Below are 25,163 nucleotides of genomic sequence, written 5' to 3' on the forward strand. Positions count from 1 at the left end.
CTTGTCATGACCTATATAATCCAGAAGACACAGGAGGAGTATCTTCAAAGATGTGGAAGAAAAACTGCCACTCCAGTTGTCAGTCGTCAACACCACATTCCTAGTTTTCCTCCCACCTCTCATACGGTTGTTCCTAGTCCAGTTTCTCTACTGGACCCTCTCTTCCTTCAGCAGTACAGTCAGAATTCCACACGGTCCCCTATTTCTCTCTATTCTCTCCATAGGCAATCTCATTCCTCGAGTGCAAGGCTTTAACTTCTACCCACTGGCAGAAAACTCTGGGGGTCCATCTCCTAGGGCCTCACGTACTTGGCAGGCCTCATGTCAGAGCACGCCCCAGCTGGCACCCTGCTCCAGTCACTCTCACCTCCTGTCAGTTGCTCACTGACAGCATGCTCCCTCCTTGCACAGTGCCTACACACAACTATTGTGTCGAGGACCTCTTTGTTAGTTTACACCTACACATTTTTCAGATGTTGGCTCAATTTTCAGGAAATGATGCTGTCTGTATTCTCCACAAAAGTCAGATTCCTGATGCAGGCTTCAATAACATTATGTAACTCTTCTCAGCAGCACTGAGCACAGCCACAATTTTAGATTTCTACCATTATTTACCTTACAACTTCACCAATAGGCTATAAACCCCACATGTATCAAAGATTTTATCTGTTCTTCCTCACATTTTAATGCCAAGCACACAGTTAATCTGTAACACATTTTCATTGAATGAAAAAAGGATATAGAGACTATGGGCTTAATATATAAGCCATATATATGAAATAAATATAAGCCATTATAATGTTATACTTTCAGAGACATTTTGATATTTACTTATCAAAAAAAGAAAGGGTAAACTTAAAACTGTAGAGTGAAAACAATCCCTAAAAAAATAAAAATTTACAATATCTTACCTAGACACAAATTCACTTAATTCTGAATATTCGGTGGGCTCCATTATTATGTTGAGGTCAGTAATAACAGAAGACAAACTCTCCTTATTCTAAAATAAAAAAGTTTATATATCAGAACGCAATAAACATTTAAATATAAAGACAAAAATAGTTTTAAAACATGCAAAATGAAATGCCATCAGGCAATAGGAAAGGTAATCAAGAAAAGGCATGGAAATTATTGGTTATTTGTTAAAAAAATAAAATCAGATCTTTACTCCAGACCAAAAACCAAAATGAACTCCAAATGACTTACTTAAATGTAAACACTAAGACCATAAATATTAACAGAAAATACAGACATTTAACTGATTACTGAATAAAGAACTTTCTAAGCAAATAGAAAAAACATAAGCAAATATAATCACATAAAAAACTCAATATTTATATATAAATGACTTTACAACTAAAAAAGAAAAAATAAACGAATGAAGATTTTTTACCATAAACATGACAATGGGAAATGAAAACTGAAAAGAACTAAAGTAAAATACATGAATTAAAAACTCAAACGAAGGGGATCCCTGGGTGGCTCAATGGTTTAGCGTCTGCCTTCAGCCCAGGGTGTGATCCTGGGGACCTGGGATCGAGTCCCACATCGGGCTCCCTGCATGGAGCCTGCTTCTCCCTCTGCCTGTGTCTGCCTCTGTCTCTCATAAAAAAATAAGTAAAATTTAAAAAAAATAAAAATAAAAAATAAAAACTCAAATGTAAAAACTTACGTGGAAAAAAATATTCAATCTCACTAGGAAAAAGACAAATGTGAATTAAACCAAGGAGATAAAATTTTTACCTATAAAATCAGTTTGACAATGCATATTTTAAAATATGCATATTCTCTGTACCAGCAGTTTGACTTCAAGCGTTGATCTTAAGATAGCAAGGAATGAGCACAAAGACTGTGGCTGCCAGCCCAGGTGGCTCAGCAGTTTAGCACCGCCTTCAGCCCAGGGCCTGATCCTGGAGATGGAGGAATTGAGTCCCACGTCAGGCTCCCTGCATGGAGCCTGCTTCTCCCTCTGCCTGTGTCTCTGTCTCTGTCTCTCTCTCTCTCTCTCTGTGTCTCTCATGAATAAATTAAAAAATCTTAAAAAAAAAAAAAAAAAAAAGACTGGCTGCCTATTACAAAACCCAGAAACAATTCTATATTCAATACTGGGGATTGTGAAATAAAAAATATTTTTATCTATAAATTCAGGTTTTCTCCGTTAGTAATTTTTCTTCTATAGTTGCCTATCTTGTTTCTTTTCCTGTTTTCATAAAAATCATATTGACTCTTCATGGTCTTCCAGATGATTCTTTTCAATTGCTCTTGCAGGTGATTTTTCAAGATTGTCCTCTATATACACCTCCTGGTTATTTCCAAAGTAGTTCTCAGCACAATAATCAGCTGCTGCTTCTTTCTTTCTCTCGGCTCTCTTTCCTCCTATTCAATTTTCTTTACATGTTTTCATCTGATAGTAAGAGCAGGTTTATAGAGTGTGTTCCTGTATTTCCTGGATTCTTTCAAAATGAACTTATCTTCACTTCCTTATTAATTCGTTTCATGACAGTATGTTTGCATAACTCCTAAATGAAGATTAAAAACACTTGGCACCACATTTGCGCTCTTGTCTGGGGCTACTATGTGTTCATGGGAATAGATCTAGCAACTTTCAGTGTTTCCTAAGAACAAAGTCAGTGGACACTTCTTGACACTTCCCATTTGTCTGGGCACTCTCTGACTTGTCTCTGTACTTTTAGTGGCTAGAGAAATAGAAACTGATATCTTTGTTTAGTTTTTCAGCTGCCTGAAGATACAGTGGAAACTGTTAGGAACAGCTACAGTTTAGGTAGACTGGCTGTCTGTGTGCATCTACCACCATATCTAATCAAAAACAAATTCCATAGACACTCTTACAACTCAAAATAAAATGACAACCCAATTAAAAACTGGGCAAAAGACCTCAAATAGATATATCTTCAAAGAAGTACAAATGGGCAGACAGCAACTGAAATAATTCCTAACATCATTAGTCATCATCAGGTCATTCCATTTGACCCAGTAATTCTATTCTATTCTTAGATATACAGCCAAATGAAAATATATGCCTTCTTATACACTTACACATGAATGATTACAGCAACATTAATATCCAAAAGATGAAAACAGCCCAAATGCCCATCAACTTATAAATGAGTAACAAAATTGTCATATATCCACACTATGGAATATTATTCAATCACAAAATGAAAAGAATGAAGTAATGATATCTACATGAACAAACCCTGAAAACATCAATCACCTTAAGTGAAAGAAGCCAGTCAACTTAAGTCTATAGTTCTCATTTTTCTCTAAAACTTAAGAATTGTGGGTACAGACATCAGGAAAAGATCCTATTAACTTTCCATAATTTATATACTGCTAATAAATTTAGCACACTGCATCAGACATCAATGTTTTTTTTCATTTGGGTTTGAATGTCAATATATCAGGTACATTTTCCTTAGAGCCTGTGATATGGGATTATATTATTTTTTACTAATGTATAACTGACAAAGAACATATTTCAGGTATACAACATAATGACTCAGTATATGTATATATTGCAAAATGTTCACCAAAGTCTAATTAACATTCATCACAATATATACTTACAATTTTTTTTGTAAGATTTTATTTTTAAGTAATCTCTACACCCAACATGGGGCTTGAATTTACAACCCAAAGACCAACAGTCTCATGCTCCACTGACTGAGCCAGCCAGGCACACCACAAATTTTTTGTTAAATGATGTTTTAAGGTTTAACCACTTAGCAATTTTGAAATAAGCAATTAAGTATTAACTACAGTTGCCATGGGTCCCCATGACTAATTTAAAGCTAAAATTTTGCACCTTTTCAGTCTCTTCACCCACATTGCACACAACCCCAGTACCCGGCCTCTGGCAACCATGAATCTGATCTCTTTATCTTTGAGCTTTGTCATTTTTTTAATGTTTTTGGCTTTCTTAGATTCTACATATAAGTGAGATCATATGGTATTTGTCTTTTCCTAACTTATTTCACTTAGCACAATGCTCTTATAGTCCATCTAGGTTATCACAAACGGCAAGATTTTATTGTTTTTCAAGATTTTTTTTTTTAATCTGAGAGAGCGTGTGTGCGCGCACATGCATACATATGTGCACATAAGCTGGGAGGGGACAAGCAAAGGGAAAGGGAGAAGCAGCCTTCCTTCTGAGCAGGGGGCCCAACATGGGGCTGGATCTCATGATCTTGGATTCATGACCTGAGCTGAAGGTAGACGCTTAACTGAGACACCAAGGAACCCCTCATTCTTTTTTAATAAATGAATAATATTCCAATATATGTATCACATTTTCTTTACTCATTCATCTGTGTATGGATACTTGGGTTGTTTCCATATCTTGGCTACTGTAAATAATGCAATGAGCATGAGAGTACAGATATCTTTTTTAGTGTTTTTTTTTTTCCTTCAGATAAATACCTGGAAGTGGAACTGCTGGATCATGTGGTAGTTCTATTTTTAACCTCTGAAGGAACCTCCATACTCTTTTCCATACTGACCACATGAACTTACATTCCCACCAACAGTACATAAGGCTTCCCTTTCCATCCTGGCCATTACTTTTTATTTCTTGTCTTCTTGATAATAGCCATCCTAATAGGTATGTGGTGATATTTCATTGTAGTACTGATTTCTATTCATTGACTTTTTCATGTTTTCACATATCTGTTTGGCCATCAGTAGGTCTTCTTTGAAAAATGTCTATTCAGGTCCTCTGCTCATTTTTATTTATTTATTTTTTTTCTTTTTCTCTGCTCATTTTTATTTATTTTTAATTTTTTCCTTTTTCTCTGCTCATTTTTAAAACAAACTAGTTATTCTGTAATTGAGTTATGTGAGGTTTTTTTTTTTTAAGATTTTATTTATTTATTCTTGAGAGAGAGAGAGACCGAGAGAGAGGCAAAGAAACAGGCAGAGGGAGAAGCAGGTTCCCTGCAGGAAGCCCGACATGGGCCTCGATCCAAGGACCCTGGGATCATGCCCTGTGTCAAAGAGAGAAGCTCAACCACTGAGACACCCAGATGCCGAGTTATAGTAGTTCTTTACAGATTTTGGGTATCAACCCGAACCCCAACCCCAACAAATGAATTGGCAATATTTTCTCCCATTCGGTAGGCTGACTTTTCATTCTGTTGATGGTTTCCTTTGCTGTAGGGAAATGTTTTGGTCTGATGTCCTACTTGTTGATTTTTGCTTTTGTTGTTTTGGCTTTTGGTATCAAACAAAAAAATCCACACCAGGGTACGTCAAGGAGCTCACCACCTACGTTTTCTCCTAGGATATTTATGGTTTCCAATCTTACATTCAAGCCTTTAACCCATCTTGAGTTCAATTTTGTCTATGTTCTAAGGCAGTGTTCCAGTCTCACTCTTTTACATGTGTCTGACCAGGTTTCTCTTTTTTTTTTTTTTTTTTTTGATAGTCACACACACACAGAGAGAGAGAGAGGGGCAGAGACACAGGCAGAGGGAGAAGCAGGCTCATGCACCGGGAGCCCGACGTGGGATTCGATCCCGGGTCTCCAGGATCGTGCCCTGGGCCAAAGGCAGGCGCCAAACTGCTGCGCCACCCAGGGATCCCTCTGTCCAGGTTTCTGAACACCATTTAGCAGTCCTTTCCCCACTGTATGTTTTTGACTATCAAATTAATTTACCACATAAGTGTGGGTTTACTTCTGGGTTCTCAATTCTATTAATCTTTTCATGTCAATACCATACTGTTTTGATTACTACAGCTTTGTAATACAACTTGAAATCAGGAAGCATCATGCTACCAGGTTTGTTCTTTCACAAGATTTCATTGGCTATTAGGGATCTTCTGTGGTTCCATACCCATTTTTAGAATTCTGTTTTCTATTTTTGCGAAAACTCCCACTGGAATTTTGACAGAGATCGGACTTGAATTCATAGATTCCTTTCAGTACCATGGACATTTAAAAAATATTAATTCTCCCAATCCATGAGCACAGACTATCTTCCCACTTATTTGTGTCTTCTTAATTTCTCTCATCAGTGTCTTAATAGTTTTCAGGTCTTTGATCTCCTTGGTTATGTGTATCTCTAGATGTTTCAATCTTTTTGATGCAATTGTTTTTTAATTTTTCTTCCTCATAGGTTATTATTAGTGTACAGAAACAGATTTTTGTATATTGATTTTGTATCTTATAATTTTACTGAATTCATTTATTAGTTCTAATAATTTCTTGCTGGATTTTTTAGAGATTTATATATAGAGAGAGTACCATGTCATCTTCAAATAGTGACAATTTTACTTCTTCCTTTCCAATGTGAATTCCTTTTACTCCTGTTTCTTCCCTAACTGCTCTGGCTAGGATTTCCAATACTATATTGAATAAAAGTGGCGTGGGTAAGCATTCCTGTCCTGTTTCTGACCTCAGAGGAAAAGCTTTCATCTCTTCACTACTGACTATGATGTGGGTTTTTAATATATGCCTTTATTATGTTGTGGTATGTTCCCTCTATACCTAATTTCCTGGGAGTTTACATAAAAAAGGGATGTTTGATTTTTGTAAAATGTCTTTTCTGTCTCTATTGAGATGATCATGTGATTTCTATTCTTCATTTTGTTCATGTGATATATCACATTGATTACTGCAATTATTAAATCATTTTTGCACCTTGGAATTAACCCCACTTAACCAAGATGTATGATCCTTTTAACATACTGTTGAATTCAGTTTGTTAATATTTTGTTGAGGGTTTCTGCATTTAGGTTCATTGCAGATATTGGCATGTAATTTTATTTTCTTGTGGGCCTTGTCTGATTTTGGTATCAGGGTAATGCAGGGCTCCTAAAATGAATTCATGAGCCTTCCCTCTTTTTTCTTTTATTAGAGAAAGTTTGATATTAATTTTTCTTTGAATATTTAGTAGAAATCACCAGTAAACCTTTCTGGTCTTGAACTTTTGTTTGTTGGAAGGTTTTCAATTCCTGATTTAATCTTACCAGTAATCAGTCTCTTCAGATTATTGCTTCTTAACTCAGTCTTGGGGGTTATAGGTTTCTGGGAATTGATCCATTTCTTTTAGATTGTTCAATTTGTTGGCATATCATTGTATTATTTTCATATTTTCCTTTCTATTTTTGTGGTTTCAGCTTTAACATCTCTCACTTCTGATGGAGTTCTCTTTTTACTTGGTGAGTCTAACCAAAGGTTTGCGTATTTTTGTTTATCTTTCAAAGAACTTGCTCTTAGTTTCATTTGTCCTTTCTACTGCCTTTTTAGACTCATTTATTTCTGCTTTAAGCTTTATTATTTCCTTCCAACTTGGGCTCCATTTGTTCTTATTTTCTAGGCCACTGAGGTATTAAGGTAGGTTGTCTAAAAATTTTTGTTCTTGAAGTATAAATTCATAGCTATGAACTTCCCTCTTAGAATTTCTTTAGCTGTATCCTATAACTTTGCTATGTTGTACTTTTATTTCCCCTTGTCTCAAGGTATTTTATTATTTCTCATTTACTTAGTTAACCTATAAATTTTTTCATAGCATGCTGTTTAATCTCCACACATTTGTGAAGTTTCCAGTTTTGTTCTTGCAACTGTGGTCAGAAAAGATACTTGCTAATCATCTTAAACTGTCGAGACTTGTTTTGTGACAGAACATTTAATCTATCCTGGAGAACGTTCCATGTGCACTTGAGAAGAATGTATTCTGTTGTTTGTGAATGGAATGTTCTGTATGTGTATGTTAAGTCCATCTGGTCTAACCTGTCATTTAAAGCCCAGGTTTCCCTACTGATTTTCTATCTAGATGATCTACCCATTGATGTAAGGGGGGTATTAAGGTCCGCTACTATTACTGTACTGCCGTCCATTTCTCACATTAGGTCTGTTAATATTTGCCATATATTTAGGTGCTCCTATTTTGGGTACACAAATATTTACAAATGTTTTATCCTCATGTTTATTAACCCCTTTGTTGTTATATAACACTCTTCTTTGTTTCTTATGAATCTTAAAGCTATTTTGTCTGATGTAAGTATAGCTATCCCAACTTTCTTTTGGTTTCCATATACATGAATATCTTTTTCCATCTATCCCTTTACTTTCAGTGTATGTTTGCCCTTAGGACTGAAGTGAGTCTCTTGTAGGCAATGTATAGATGGGTCTTGTTTTTTTTTAATTCATATAGCCACTCTACATTTTTTGATTAGAGAATTTAGTCACTCTACATTTAAAGTAATTAATAGGTAAGTACTTACCGTCATTTTGTTATTTTCTGGCTGTTTTACAGTTTCTCAGTTCCTTTCTTCTTCTCTTTCTCTCTTATCTTGTGGTTTGACTTTCTTTAGTGGCACACTTAGATCATTTTCCCATTATCTTTTGGATATCTACTACAGGTTAATGGTTTGTGGTTACTTACATATAACTTGTATTTATAAGTCTAAGTTGATAACAACTTAAGTTTGAACACATAATAAAGCTCTACATTTTTACTTATCCAAATAAGTTTACATCTTTTTATCATGAGTATCCCTTAACTAATTATATTTCCATCTTTTTTTTTTTTTTAACTTTCACACTACATATGTTAAGTGATTAACTCACTACTTTTACTATAGATTTGCCTTTACCAGGAGATTCATACTTTCATGTTTCCATGCACTAATAAGGACCCTTTCTTTTCAGCTTAATGAAGTAGTCCCTTTAACATTTCTTATTAAGGTCAGTGGTCAACTCTAGGTTTTGTCTATCAGGAAAACTTTTCTCTCTCCTTCAATCTGAATGACTTTGTAAGGGAAAGTATTCCTGATTGGGAATTTTTCTTTTTCAGAACTTTGAATAAACTGTGATACTCCCTCCTGGCCTGAAACATTTCCACTGAAAAATCTGCTAAAAGTCTAATGAGGGGGTTTCCTTGTTATTAACAAACTGCTTTTCTCTTGTTGCTTTAAGATGCCCTCCTTTTTTAACTTTTGACATTTTAATAATAATGTGCCTTGGTCTTTTTTAAGTTCATCTTCTTTGGAACTTTTTGGGATTCCTGGGTCTGGAGGTCTGTTTCTCTCTCAAAGTTAGAGAAGTTTCTGCTGATTATTTCTTCACATAAATTTTCTGCCCCTTTTTCTTTCTTCTGAGATTCCTATAATGCCAATGTCAGTTCACTTGATCTTGTCCCATAAGACCCTTAAGCTATCTTTCCTTTATTTCTTATTTCTTTTTGCTTCTCTGATTGGGTCTGTTCCTCTGCCCTGTATTCAAGTTCACTGATCCTTTCATCTATTTAATTTAGTCTGATGTTGAACCCCTCTACTGTATTTTTCAATGCAGTTATTATATTCAATTGTCATTTCTGTTTTGAATGCTTTTTTTCTCCCCTCTTTGAAGTTCTCACTGTGTTCACCCATTCTTCTCCCAAGTGCAGTGAGCATCATTCTGATTGTTACTTTAATCTCCTTTCTGTAAATTATTATCTCCATTTGATCAAGGTTTTTTCTAAAGTTTTATCTTTTTCTTAGTTTGGAATATAATTCCTTTGTTTCTTCATTTTTTTTTTTTTAATCTGAGAAAGAGAGAAAGAATGAGCAGTGGGGAGGGGCAGAGGGAGACAGAAGCACACTCCCCACTGAGCAGGGAGCCCGACATGGGGCTCAATCCCAAGGCCCTGAGACCTAGACCTGAGCTGAAGGCAGATGCTTAATTGACTGAGCCACCCAGGTTCCCCTTTCCTTGACTTTCTACATTGGTTTCTATGCATCACATGAAACAACTGCTTCTCCCAGTCTTGTATGGTTGGCCTTACACAGAAAATGAAACTTATCGTTCAATATTGCCCTAGCTCTTGATTGTCTCTCAAATTTTTATCAGTATTCAAGGAGCCTATTTTATTTATTTATGATTTTTTTTTTTTGAGAGGGAGAGAGAGAGAGCTTGCAGTGGGCAACAGCAGAGGGAGAGGGACTAGTAGACTCAATGCTGAGCATGGAACCTAATGCAGGGCCCAATCCCAGAACTATGAGATCATGATCTGAGCTCAAATGAAGAGCTGGATGCTCAAACAACTGAGCCACGCAAGAATCTCTATTTTTAATAGTTCTGGTAGTTGAGGATGTGCCAAGACCAGATATTAATTAAAAATTTCTCAGGCAGCCTGGGTGGCTCAGCAGTATAGTGCCGCCTTCAGCCCACAGCCTGATCCTGGAGACCCAAGTCAAGTCCCACATCAGGCTTCCTGCATGGAGCCTGCTTTCTCCCTCTGCCTATGTCTCGCGCCTCTCTCTCTCTCTCTCTCTCTCTCTCTCTCTCTGTGTGTGTGTGTGTGTGTGTATGTGTCTCTCATGAATAAATAAAATCTTAAAAAAAAAAATTCTCTACTTTGGAATCATTCTGTTTTACTGGGTTTCAGGAAGAGTAGTTATAAAAACATTCTTAGCCATTTTCCCTACAAACTGACATTGAACTAATTTATTATACTGCATGGAATTTAAACACTGACACATGTTAATTCTGATGTTCTCACACCAGACAGTATATCCAGAGAATGGAATTGTATATTCCAGTGACCTCTGATAATAACAGCTGCGACAAGATGGATAATCATTCAAGCTCCCTTGATGTATTTCCCTATAAACTAAGGGGGTTGGGGTTAATAGTCTATAAGGTCACTTATGGTTCTCACATTGTATTACTGTGATTTTATTTAAACAATATTTTCTAAGCAGGATAATTAAAAACTAACCTAAATGATAAAATTTTCTAGTGGTTAAACATCTCCCTCTAGTGGAAATTCTGTTTTAAAAAAATGTTTAGGATCACAGAAGATTGTATCTTCACTTTTTTCCCTATTAGTCTCAACTATAAAAATCTGCCCAATGTGTAAAACGGTAAAACCATTTTAGAAGGCATTTTGGTAATACCAGGATTTACATGTACATCTCCTATGACCTAGAAACTCTACTACTCTAAAGGCATATTTACACAAGTAAGCCTAGAATATGTGAGGATTTGCCTTTACGTACTAAGTTTTTAAAAATTCTCATCAGCTCATTACATTTGAATTCCAAGCGACAAAGAAATATAGATAGTCCCTTGATTCCTACTTCTCCAGAAAAGCCCAGGAGTCCCACATGTGACTTAATCCTAAAACCTTCCTTACTCGAGAGTTGTTTATTTGTAACATCTTTTTCTTTTTCTTTTTCTTTTTTTTTTTTTTTTTAAGATTTCATTTATTTATTCATGCGGGACACAGGGGGAGAGAGAGAGAGGCAGAGACACAAGGCAGAGGGAGAAGGAGGCTCCATGCAGGGAGCCTGATGTGGGACTCGATCCCAGGTCTCCAGGATCAGGCCCTGGGCTGAAAGTGGCACTAAACCACTGAGCCACCCGGGCTGCCCTATTTGCAACATCTTACTTAGCAATCTGTTTCTCAAGAAAAATCATAAAATTGGAAAGAGAGACACCAAGTATTTTTAACATATAGCCAGGGAAAGTCTGCAGCAAATTCAGTAAAACTGAGCAGTTCAAAGATTCCTATTATTTTGAAATGTGAATAACAACTTACCAGTATTTTAGAGATTTACCAGTTCCTGTACTCTTTGTCTATCAAAGAATATCAACTGTTCCTCTTGTAGATTTTTTTTTCCCTGCATACCGCAAAGCACATTGGACAGAAACTACTGATAGTTCCCAATACTTATACTTCTTTCTTGCACCAATTTTTCACTGTTCTCAAGACCATGTATAATGCAACCTGAATTTTCAGGCTCCCTTGATACATTATTGGCCAATAGAATGCAGGTGAAATGATGGATGTTGCAACTTCTAGAAAGTATCCTTCAACAGAAAAGATAAGCCCTTGTTTGCCCTACCCCCTCCCCAACACCTGAAGTGATCATCACACCATGATTTGGAAGCCACATGGGTAATGGCAGAGCCTGAAACTCATAAAGTCACCATACCAGGTCTTGAAAACTTAGCTTATAATTTTGTGTAAGCAACAGAGAAACCTCTAGTACTTCTAATACTTTGATCTACCTTTAAGTTTTCTGTTGTATGCAACTCAACTAATTCTTATTTAGCATGTGAAATGGTAGTATACCTTTAAGCCATTACTAAATTGTCACAAAATTTTCAATCATGCTTTGGTGGTAGGAGATCATAATATTAAGCTCAATATACTATTAATAACGACATTAGGTATGGAGTGGTGCCACCATTGCCCGGTAGAAGGCAGGGAACATGGTCACTGCAGCAAAGCCCACAAGGCTCCCGTCTTGTGTGTATTGCTTCACGTAGCCACACAGGACCGGCAAGCCAGATCACTATAGAAGTTGCCCAGTGCCAATTCATGATGAGAATGCCAATGCAGCACATCGTAGTACAAAATATATCCCCAAATTGTGATGTCATCCTTGAGCTGACTCATAATGGGACCAAACTACCACGGATATTTTCCTTCAGAGGCTTAAGGTAAGCAAAATATGCAACTTAAACAAAATGAAGTTTAAAAACTGCAGTCTATTTTATCTCTTAGACCATAGCCTCACTAATGAACAGGCTAGTCAATCTTTGGGGATAATCCATTCTGGAATGTATAGCTCTACTGAGCAGCTGGTTCACCTCAATTTCAGAGGACTAACCTCTTTTCAGCTGGACTTATGGACAAGCTTCCCAAGGATGAGCCTAGTTTTGCTAACAGTCTAGCTACTCTCCAGATAACCCATGGAACAACTGTAAAAGATAAACACCAATAGCAAATATAGTCCACAGGACCCCAAGGCTACTAGGATGCTCCTGAGAAGTCTCCCGGGCAATGTCTACACTGTCAGTACAGATTTCTCAGACATGGAGATGGACCTTGGGCCTATGATTCCACCAACCTGACATGGACTGTAGGCCCAAGTCATTAATGGAGGCTAGAATGCAGGGGAGTATGTGGTATATCACCATTCTGACTTTAAGATCTCATTAGCACCACAGAGAAAAAATTCAGCTGGTATAACTACGCAACCCTTTGCAATGGGACAACATCCAGGAGTTCCTGGGGAACCCAAAAGAGAAGCATGGGGGTCCTGGCACAGACTCTATCCCAAATGAGATCAATCCATTTGCATCCACATTCTATTTCAGTCTTTGACAGATGATCTTTGAGGTAATGCAGAATAGTAATTTCACCTTGGTGACCCGACATAGTCCTAAGGCCTGGTGACAACCTGGAAATGTTTACCTCCCATGCCCTGTGTCATATCCTGCTCAACCAGCTTTGGCAATGGTACACTATGAATGTTCTTAGTCACTTCAGCAGTGTTAAAGGGAGAACACTGCTGAGGTGGGAGCAAGTTGGGAGCTCCGTCATCAGATGAGGGGCCTAGACATCCCTCAGCCCCTTCTCAGTCTGCCAGGGCCAGAGGTGGCAACCAGGGATAGGGACAGCCCAGATAACTGAAAGTAAGCACTCTTGGCCAGTTGAGGGGGCTGACACCTTAAAATTTAGGGCTGTTTTTGTGGCTGAGGACAAGGATCAGGAATTCTAGCACATGACTATGAATGTAAGCAAGCATCTTGTCTGTAGGACTTGGGTTATGCCAACTGGTCTACATCTGCTTTGGTTATCCAGTAAGTTGAGGCCAAGAGAGCCTGCCTGCCTGTCCCTGTGTGTCTTTTACACATACTCCAAGTAGGCCTAGTTTACAAAACCAACTGGTTGAACTGTTTTCTGCTATCAAAGTTTGTGCCTGGGCCAAGTCAATTCTTGAAATCATGTCTGGATCTCACAATTCTTAGAGCCATATTTTGAAGGTTTCTGACCCTGTTCTGCCCAACTCTGGACATACGCTGCACATTATCATTCTGTCTGCTTTCTGATTTTATGCAAAGTCTTAGCCAGTACAGATGTTCTCAGACAAGTATCTTGTTCCTGTGTTGTGTCTTAGCAGTCCTGTATAACTTAGAATAACCACAAACTAATTTGGAATCTAAGCCACAGCCCCAAAGAGTCTTCAGGTGATTGTGGTTCCAAATGAGAGGCTCTGAACAGGAACTCCCAACTCAGCTGCTCCCAAACACCTGCTCCACAGAAAAATGAGTGAGATAAACATTTTGTTGTTTTAAGCTATTAAATTTTGGGGAAATTTGCTAAGCACCAGCAGATAACTAATAAATAATAGATAGCTGGCATAAACCACGGAGGGCATCCAGGACTATTGCCATGACATCGGGACTTGCTCTGAGAGAGTAGGAGAAACTTGCTATCTGCCTTCCAATAAAACACATAGAACATCAACAAGACTCTTTCATATGCAATTGCCAGAGCAGTTATACTGTTAAAATGGTATCACTTTGCACAAGTGTACAAGAAGGTCCTGAACCATGAACTTCTCCTCAGCTCAGCCACTGCTTAAGGCTGGGGTGTGGGAACTGCCTAATCACAGCAGCAGAACCTCTGTTACCACAATATACTCCATTTACCTGGATTTCCAGAATCTCAAATTCAAGTTGAAATGTAATCATGTGGCAATTTCCTGATAATCTGTGTTTCTGCAGAACTTTCTTTATACCTATTGATCAGAAAAAAAAAAATTTATTTGCAAGTAAGTTTCCTTCAAATATCTATTATTTAATTTTGTGTGAAAATGTATAATACATACGGGTATATGTATGAGAGTGCATATTAGTATTTACATTGCAAATACCTGGAAAACATGTACCAAACTGATTTACTTCTGCAAAGTTAACTTGTTACTTTTAATCTAACTTCTCAATTATACTAAAGATTTTTTTAAGATTTTTTATTTATTAATTCATAAGAGACACAGAGAGAGAGAGAGAGAGAGAGAGAGAGGCAGAGACACAGGCAGAGGGAGAAGCAGGCTCCATGCAGGGAGCCCGACGTGGGACTCGATCCCAGGTCTCCAGGATCAGGCCCTGGACTGAAGGCGGCACTAAACCGCTGAGCCAACTGGGCTGCCCTATACTAAAGATTATAGTAAAACATGCTAGTATAGGGGTATCTCGGTGGCTCAGTCAGTTGAGTTTCCAACTCCTGATTTCAGCTCAGGTCATGATCTTAGGGTCGGGAGATCAAGCCCCACGTCTGAGCATGGAGCCTGCTTAAGATTCTCTCTCCCCTCTCCAAAAAAAAAAAAAAAAAAAGATTCTCTCTCTTCCTTTGCCCCTCTCCCCACTTGAGCTCTCAAAGGAAGGAAGCAAGCAAGCTACTATAATCCTACACAAGTTTGAATCATAACTGTTGGATTGGGTTTTTTCCAACACTCTCTGATTCTACTTAAAAACACTAAATGGAATCCACCTATTTATCTTTTACCTTTCAAAATTTATACTTCAATGCGTAAGATGCCCTATTCCTGAGCATACAACTCCATACTTTTTGAGATGTTTCCTATGTAACCACGACCGAGATAAAAGATACAGAAATTTAAAAATACACCATAAAATTGCCTCATCCCCTTGGCCAGGTTATATACTACCCACCCCCCAAGAGATAACCACTAGTCTGACTTTAAATCATCTAATTTTGCTAACAAAGGCATTCTTAGAAGAGCACAACTCTGCAAGGATAAAGAAGAAAAAGGAGAGTAAGTTAAGTTCGGAAGCTGAAAATCAAATGGAGGAGCTAGATATCACACAGAAAAGAACTAAGCTAGCAGACTTATGAAAATTAAAACCTAAGTTAGCAATGGGGGAAGCTCAGTATTAAGTACATTCAAAAGCATTCTGAACAGGCAGCACGAAGTACCTCTGCAGATGAGGGTCAACTCAGGAAGACTCAAAGTGGGAAAACTAAGATTTCTACACTAATAAACTTATACCTGGCCTAACCTCACTCTCCCATCCTCTCTGTATTCCATCTCTTCCTTTCAAGTATCTCAAGTGCCTAAATTCTGTCACCCATTTCTGTATATATTTCAGACTTCCACTGAGATGAGCTACCCAAGACCCTTGGAGGATCAACTCATGATCCCTGTCATGGGGGTTATATCAGTGGAAAAATCAGGAAGCAATTCCAAAAGTGACTCCTTTATTTTTTTCTCTTAACATTTTATTTATTAGAAAGAGAGAGAGTACAAGCCAGGGTAGGAGGACGGAGGCTGAGGGAGATGGAGAAGCAGACTTCTCGCTGGGCAGGGAGCCTGATATGGGGCTCAATCCCAGGACCCCAGGATCATAACCTGAGGTCGGAAGCAGATGCTTAAACAACTGAGTCACCCAGGCCCCCCCAAAAGTGATACCTTCTTTAAAAGATGATACTCTTGTCCAAAGCTCCCAAATTCCAATGCACAGCTGAATTAGCTTCCCTTTATGAGTTAGTGCATCACAGATCCTTGGCAATAAAACTTAGTCAATGAGACTAAGAGCACAATAGATGAGGCAGCTCTCATTATCAGTGGTGAACTCCTAAGATTTACAAATTAATGGTGCTGTTCTTCTTTCAATTTCCAGTAATTATTTCTATTACTTGACTATTAAGACACAATGACAAAGCCTGTGTCTTTCTTAGTATCTTCCTCAGACAGCTTTAGAACAGTATAATGCACACCATAATGTTAAAAAGATACTTGACAAAACAAGTTTACCACAACCACACAAATAGTTACCTTAAAGAATTTTATTTTTTAAGATATATTCATTTTTAAGAGAGAGAACCCATGGGGGAGAGGGGGAGAGAGAATCCCAAGCAGACTCCCCACAGAGCACAGGGCCCAACACAGGGAATAATCCCACTACCCTGAGATCATAACCACCTGGGGCAAAATAAAGAGTCGGACACTGACTGAGCCCCCCAGGTAACCTTACCTTGCAGAATTCTGATTTAATGTCATGACAACCAGTTTCCTATGCATAACGTAAGCTTTAATATCACTTCTAAATTAAAATTAATGCTTACTCTTTTCTGTCTTCTCAGTGCTTGTTAAGTCCTCTGTCTTCATAGAGTAATTTCTTATATTGATACCAGTAAGTGTGCTTAGAAAAAGAAGTTCTGATTCTAAATGTTCAAGATGACTTTGCAGATCTTTCGAAGAGGCCCATCCTTCAGAATCTGATGGATATATTTCTCGAAGTGATTTTCTAAAAAGCAAATAGAGTAAATAATTACTCCAATGAAGAAACCACTAACAAATACTTTACCTAATAACTACAAATTTCTTAAACCATTTCCATTTTCTTACTCTCTTCCCACAAAAACTATCTCATTTTTCTCAAAACCAAAGTAGCTATTAACAGTGTAATCTTTAATCTCAAATTAACACAAAGCTAACTTAATTATATCACTATATTTCTACCTATTACAAACAACTGTAAAATAAAGTATATCAAGAGTACTCTGGGGCAGCCTCGGTGGCACTGGGGGCAGCAGTTTAGCACCTGCCTTCAGCCCAGGGCATGATCCTGGAGTCCCAGGATCGAGTCCCACGTCGGACTCCCTGCATTGAGCCTGCTTCTCCCTCTGCCTGTGTCTCTGCTTCTCTCTCTCTCTCTGTGTCTCTCATGAATAAATAAAATCTTTAAAAAAATAAAAATAAAAATAAAAATAAAAATAAAAATTACTTTAAGAGATGCCTGGGTGGCTCAGTTAAGCATCCGCCTCTTGATTTTCGCTCAGGTCAAGATCTCAGGGTCAGGTGATTGAGCCCCACATCAGGCTCCTTGCTAATAAGCAAGGAGTCTGCTTAGGATTCTCTCTCTCCTTCTTCCTCTGCCCCTCCCTACACTTGCATGTGTGCTCTCTAAATAAATAAAATCCTTTTAAAAAAAATTACTTCAAGCTGAGAAAATAAATGAAACCAAGAAGCAGTCTTCATGTACAAATGATAAATTCCTGCCAAGTAAATACCAAGTATCACAGAAAACTATAAATGAAAAAAACTTCAAGGTATTTCTGACAGAGCAAACTGATAAAAGAATTAAAGTATCACATTGAAAGATAGATACATAGAATCCATAAAAAAGAATATGGCTGAGAAAGGAAAGAATGGGGAGTTATTGTTTAAATACAGAGTTTCACTTTGGGATGATGAAAAAGTTCTAGAGATGGACAGTGGTGTTGGATGCATGACAATGTGAAAGAACTTATTAGTGCAACTGAATTGCATACTTTAAAAAGGCTAGAACAATAAGTTTTATGTTATATATATTTTACCATACACCAAAAATAGACAAACTGCATATTCTCATAGCAGTGATTTACTCTGAGCAAAATATCATTACTGCACTTCAATTAATGTCATGAGTTTCAATGATTTGGAGTTACATGCATTATTGGCTTTGTAGTTTTATCATTTTTTTAAAGATTTACTTTATTTATTCATGAGAGACACAGAGAGACAGGAGAGAGAGGCAGAAGGAGAAGCAGGCTCCTCGCAGGGAGCCCGATGTGGGACTCGATCCCAGATCCTGGGATCATGCCCTGAGCTCAAGGCAGACGCTCAACCGCTGAGCCACCCAGGCATCCCAGTTTTATCATTTGTTAATTTCAACTTAGCATAATTTTTCTTGGTCAAAATTAAGAGTTCCACAAGGAAATTTTCTCTGTTAAAAGAGATCTACAAAAGACCTGATTTTAAAAATCAATGATCTAGGATTCTGGGAAGCTGGTGGAGAAGGGAGCACCAGGAATCCGCTACCTCACCTAAACAATAATTACACTGACAAAATCTGTATGATCAAATTTGTAAACCTGTGGAGTCTGCTGAAGGCCTACAACTTCCAGGGGAAGGCTTGAAGTTAACTGCAGTGACTTTTGGGCAATTTCAGCTCTTAGCACAGTAGTAGCTATGTATCCCTCACTCCAACAACAGGCGCAAAGCTGTGTACATGTTCCTGAAGCAGGGTGCACATGCTTTAGAAAAGCAAGAGGCAAAAACAGACTCTGTCCACCAAATACTGGGTATCTGTGCTGATTGCCGCTTCTGACCAGAAAGGTACAAAGAGATAGCCTTGATGCTGCTGCTTTTCCCTTTGTTACTCCACTCCATCTAAGGTGAGATCCAGGAGAGTTAAAGAACCACTGCTGTTTTCTCCCCCCCTTATTGTTGGCTTTTCCCCATTTAAGTCACACATTAAAGATTAAGACATTCAAAATTGACTAATATATAAGGAAAACTTGAAAGTGACTACACATGCCCAAGGAAAGGCTCAGAAAAGACCTAAGAAGACAATTAAGTTTGCACCTCAGGCTTATCTTCAGCACACAGCCTAAAAATTAACAAAGCTAAACAAGCAAGCAAACAAAAACCACTAAAACAGCAAGCCATAGGGATGGGGTGGGAAATCAGATTTCCAAAGTCACCACCTTATTAGATTAAAATGTCCAGTGCTCAACAACAACAAAATTACAAGGCATCCAAAGAAACAAAGTATGACCTTCAAAAAAAAAACTTTAACAAGATTTGTCCCTGAGAAAGACTTAATGGCAGATATATTATACAACGACTTTAAGACAACAGTCCTGAAAATACTCAAAGATAGAGGATATGAAGAAAATTAAGAAAATGATGTGTGAACCAAATGGAAAGTTCAATAAAGAGATTTTTAAAATCCTAAAAAGAAACCAAAAAGGAATTCTGGAGCCGAAAGGCACAATAACTAAAATGAAAAATTCACTAGAGTGATTCAAAGGCACATGTAAGCAGGCAGAGGAATCAGTGATTCTGAAGATAAGACAACAGACATTATTGAGGCTGAGGTCCAGAAAGAAAAAAGACTGAAGAGAGGAACAAAGTATAAAGGATTGGGGATCCCTGGGTGGTGCAGCGGTTTATCGCCTGCCTTTGGCCCAGGGCGCGATCCTGGAGACCCGGGATCGAGTCCCACGTCGGGCTCCCGGTGCATGGAGCCTGCTTCTCCCTCTGCCTGTGTCTCTGCCTCTCTCTCTCTCTCTCTCTGTGTGACTATCATAAATAAATAAAAATTTAAAAAAAATAAATAAATAAAGGATTGTATGGGACACCAACAAAAGAACCAACATACGCAACATAGGAGTCCCCAGAAGACAGAAAGAGTTAGACCAACAGAAGAAATAATGATTGAAAACTTCCCAAATTTTATGAATGACATTAATATGAAAATACAAGACATTCAACAAACTCCAGAATGAACTCAAAGAGACTCACACCAGATGTAGTCAAATTTTCAAAAGCCACGCATAAAGACAAACCTTGAAAGCATCAAGAAAAAAGCAAACCATCACATACAATGGTTCCTCAATAACATAGGAGACCTCCTCTCAGAAATTTTGGATCAGGGGTTCCTAGGGGGCTCAAGTCAGTGAAGCATCTGCCTTTGGCTCAGGTCATGATCTTAGGTCTTGGGATCAAGTCCTGCATCAGGTTCTCTGCTCAGCAGGGAGTCTGCCTCTTCCTCTCATTCTCCCTCTGCTTGTGCTCTCTCCCCCTCAAATAAATAAAATATTAAATTAAAAAAAAAGAAATTTTGGATGACAGAAGACAGTGGGCCTATATAATCAAAGTGCAAAAAACAAACAAAAAACTGTGAAGCAACAATCGTATGTATACCTCATCCAACTGTGCTTTGCTTTGTTGTGCTTCCCAAATATTACATTTTTTTACTAAAGATTTGTGGCAACCCCGTGTTGAACAAGTTTAATGGTCCCATCTTTTCCAACAGTATTTGCACATTTTGTGTCTCTGTATCACATTTTGGTAATTATCACAGTATCTCAAACTTTTTCACTACTATTGCATTTGTTATGGTGACCAAGGAAGTAGTAAACAAACATTTCTTGCCTGGCTATCATATCATTAATACTCAGTACATAGAAACACCCACCCAGTTCCTTGTCCTTCCTCTGAAAGAGGCATATTCACATACTTTAAAAGTTGCTGCCTGAAAGTCTGGTTCAAATCAGCCTGAATCTGGCAGCTGACTGTCCCCACTTTCAGACACTGACAAATCTTGTCATACCTTGAGTTCTTGATAATCACTAAGAATAGAATAGACTGCTAAGACAATCACAAAGGTTTGAGAGACAACCAAGACCAAGAGCAGGACTGAAAAAAAAGCTCATCTATTACATGAAGCCACACCTACAAAAACTGCAAAAATATGGCTCTTTTATCTAGGGCAAAGAAACCAGCAGTCATAGAAAATGAAACAGAAAAATATGTTCAAAATGAAAAAATAAGACAAAATCTCAGAAACAGATCTAAATGAAACGGAGATTGGTCAAACAGTGAGAATTTCAACAAGAGGGAGAAAGCATAAGATACTAAATAGAAGTTGCAGAGCAGCTTGACTACAATAAATGTACTACATTATTCAACAGAGAAGTTTAACATCAGACTAGATAAAGAAGTATCAGTAAACTTGAAGACAGAGCTGTGGATATCATCCAAATAGAGCAGCAAAAAAGTAAAAAGAATAAAACAAAAAGAAGGTAGCTTAGTGGGGTTATGCACAAAAAACAAACGAACATTTGAGTTTAGGGGTCCTAGAAGAAGGAGAGAGAAAGAGGCAGAAAATTTATTTGAAGAACTGAAAATTTACCTTTCTTTTCTCTGGAGAAAGAAAGAGGGATCCAGATCTAGTAAGCCTAAGTAAACCAAATTAGATGAACCCAAAAACCCATACCAAGACATTTTACAAAGTATCAGATGTTAAAGGACAGAATCTTCAAAGCAGCAAAAGAAAGAAAACTTGTTTCGTACTAGGGAACCCCATAAGACTATAAGCAGACTTCAGCAAAAACATTGTAGGCTAGAAGAAAGTGGTATGATATATATAAAATAATGAGAGTGAAAAAATACCAATTAACAATACTCATTCTGGCCAAGTTGTCTTTCAGAACTAAAAGAGAGCTTTTTTTAGACAAGTTAAAGGAATTCACCACCAGACTGGCCTTACAAGAAATGTTAAAGGGAATTCCTTTAAGATTTTTAAATCTTAAAAATAATAAAATAAATATCAAAAACATGAAATGTGCGATAGAAGAGTAAAAACAGAGCTTTACAATGCATTTGAAGTTATCAAATTAAAATATTCAAATTAACATATAGCCATAAATACAAAATATACAGAACATTCCACCTAGTTCCTTCTTTTTTTTTTTTAGGATTTTATTTATTTATTCATGAGAGACACACAGAGAGAGAGAGAGAGAGAGAGAGAGAGAGGGGCAGGGACACAGGCAGAGGGAGAAGCAGGCTCCATGCAAGGAGCCCGACATGGGACTTGATCCCAAGTCTCCAGGATCACAGCCTGGGCTGAAGGCGGTGCTAAACCGCTGAGTCACCCAGGCTGCCCTCCACCTAGTTCTTTTCAAGCAGAAATGGAACATTCTCCAAGAGAGGTCATATGTTAAACATAAAACATGACTTAACTAATTTAAGACTGAGATCATATCAACCAACTTTTTCAAACACAATGCTTGAACCTAGAAATCACAAGCAGAACACTGGACAATTCACAAATACATGGGGATTAAACAATATACTACACTGAGCAACCAATGGGTCAAAGAAAAAAAATCAAAAGTGAAGTCCAAAAAACCTTGAGAGAAATGAAAATACAGCATAAAAAAACTCATGGGCTGCAGCAAAAACAGTCCTAAGAGGAAAGTTCATAGCAGTAAACACCTACCTTAATTAAGAAACAAGAATCTCAAATAAACAACCTGATTTTATACCTCAAGAAACTAGACAAAGTAGATGAATGAAGCCCAAAGTTAGAAGGAATGATATAACAAAGATCCAGGCTGCTGGCCAGAGAGGTGGAGGGGGAGGCAGAATGGAATGGTGACAAACAGACTCAAAAAAAAAAAAAAAAAAAAGGTTGAAAGCTTGATTTTTGAAAAAATACATAAAAAATTATCTAGAATTACTAAGAGAGAATGCAAATAAAATCATAAATTAAAGGAGATGTTACAACTGACACTACAGAAATACCAAAGATAGTAACACTATAAAAAAATAATACACCAACATATTGGCCAACCCAGAAGAAAATTCCCCGGAACATACAACTCCCAAGACCAAATCATAGAGAACAGAAAATGCACATAGAGGTGTCTGGGTGGCTCAGTTAAGTGTCTGCCTTCAATTTGGGTTGTGATCTGAGGGTCCTGGTATCAAGCCCTAAGTCAAGGTCCAGGGAGTCTGCTTCTCCCTCTCCCTCTCCCCCTGCCTCTGCCTCGCACCCCTGCTCATGCTCACTCTCTTGCTCACTAGAGTTCTCGCTCTCTCAAATAAGTAAATAAAATCTTTAAAGAAAAAAAACAAAAAAAAAGTAAATAGACCAATTAACAGAACATTTAGTTAGTAATCAAACTCTACCTACAAAGTAAGGTCTAAAACTCGACAGCTTCACTGGGGAATTCAACCAATAATTTTTAAGAAAATTAACACTGACCCTTCCCAAACTCTTTCAAATAACAGAAGAGGAACAAACGCTTACAAACTCATCTTACGAGGATAGGATTACCCTCATATCAAAACCAGACATGAAAACTGTAAGAAAATTACAAGCCAGTATCCCTGATGAGCACAGACGCAAAAATGCCCAACAAAATATTAGCAAACTGAGTTCAACGTTAAAAGGATCACACACCATGATCAAATGAAATTTATTTATTAAAAAATTTATTTATTCATGAGAGACACAAAGAGAGAGGCAGCGACATAGGCAGAGAGAGAAGCAGGCTCCCTGTAGGGAGTCCAATGTAGGACTCGATTCCAGGACCCCAGGATTATGCCCTGAGCCAAAGGCAGATGCTCGACAGCTGAGCCACCCAGGTGTCCCTGATCAAGTGGAATTTAGTCCAGGAATGCAAAGATGGTTCAACATTCACAACAAACAAGCTGATATATAACAAACTTAAGGATAATAATCATACGATCATCTCAATTGATGCTGAAAAAGCATTATGACAAAATTCAACATCCATTTATGGTAAAACCTCTCAATAGTAGGCACAGAGGGAGTATACTTTAACTTAATAAAGGCCATATATGACAAAGCAACAGTTAACATCACACTCAAAAAGCTGAAAACTTTTCTTCCAAGATCAAGGCGAGGATGCCCATTCTTGCCACTTTTGTTCAACATAGAAGTTGAAGTCAGTAGAAGTAGTAGTCAGTAGAAGTCAGAGCAATCAGGAAAGAAAAATAAAAGAAATCCAACTGGAAAAGTAAAACTGTCACTATTTGAAGATAACATGATATTCTATACAGAAAACCCGAAAGAATCTCCAAAAAAAAAAGTTAGAATAAACACATTCAGTAAAGTTATTAAAAGCAATACACAGAAGTCTGTTGTGTTTCTATATACTAATAACCATCAGAAAGAGAAATTCAGAAAACAATCCCATTTATAATTGCATCAAGAATAACAACATACCTAGGAATAAATTTAACCAAAGAAGTGAAAATCTGTACCCTGAAAACTGTAAGACATTGATGAAAGAAACTGAAGGCACAAATAAATGTAAAGATATCCATATTAATGGACTGGAATAAGTAATATCACTAAAATGTCTATACTACCCAAAGCAATCTACAAGTTCAATGTAATCCCCATCAAAATGCCAATGGAATTTTTCAAAAGACATAGAAAAGACAATTCTAACGTGTTTATAGAAGTACAAAGAATCCAAATAGCTCAAACTATTTTGACAAAGTAAAATGCCAGGGGATCCCTGGGTGGCTCAGCGGTTTAGCGCCTGCCTTTGGCCCAGGGCATGATCCTGGAGTCCTGGGATCAAGTCCCACATCAGGCTCCCTGCATGAAGCCTGCTTCTCCCTCTGCCTGTGTGTCTCTGCCTCTCTCTCTCTCTGTCTCTCTCATGAATGAATAAATAAAATCTTAAAAAAAAAAAAAAAAGCAATGCTAGAGGCATCACACTTCCTGATCTCACGCTATATTACAAAGCTATAGTCAAAATAACGTGATACTAAAAAATGTGTTTATATATATGTACATATATATAATATATACATATATACACATATATTATTGGCATAAAAACAGACACAAAGATCAACGGAACAGAATAAAGAATCCAGAAATAAATGCATTCATATAGAGTCAATTAATTTACAACAAAGGAGCCAAGAATACACAACAGGAAAAGAATGGTTTCTTCAACAAAAGTAGGAAAACTGGGTAGCCAATACAAAAGAATGAAACTGGACCACTATCTTACACTACA

At 37.5% G+C, this 25,163-nt stretch overlaps 1 protein-coding gene across 3 annotated transcripts in view; it reads right to left on the minus strand.

The window, feature by feature from the left end:
* The window catches only part of CENPP (centromere protein P), a 218,820-nt gene that overhangs the window by 186,570 nt on the left and 7,087 nt on the right, over window positions 1-25,163 (minus strand). For 2 of the 3 annotated variants that reach the window (XM_038527411.1, XM_038527412.1), the window contains exons 2-4: window positions 16,887-17,068; window positions 14,450-14,538; window positions 912-1,000 (exon numbers count right to left, since the gene is read on the minus strand). In XM_038527411.1, coding sequence (XP_038383339.1) covers window positions 912-1,000; window positions 14,450-14,538; window positions 16,887-17,068 — 360 coding nt within the window. Of the gene's footprint in view, window positions 1-911; window positions 1,001-14,449; window positions 14,539-16,886; window positions 17,069-21,505; window positions 21,616-25,163 lie in introns of those variants that run through there. The other variant, XM_038527413.1, reaches the window with a different exon arrangement.

Source organism: Canis lupus, chromosome 1, assembly GCF_011100685.1.
Source record: "Canis lupus familiaris isolate Mischka breed German Shepherd chromosome 1, alternate assembly UU_Cfam_GSD_1.0, whole genome shotgun sequence".
Lineage (NCBI taxonomy): Eukaryota > Metazoa > Chordata > Mammalia > Carnivora > Canidae > Canis > Canis lupus.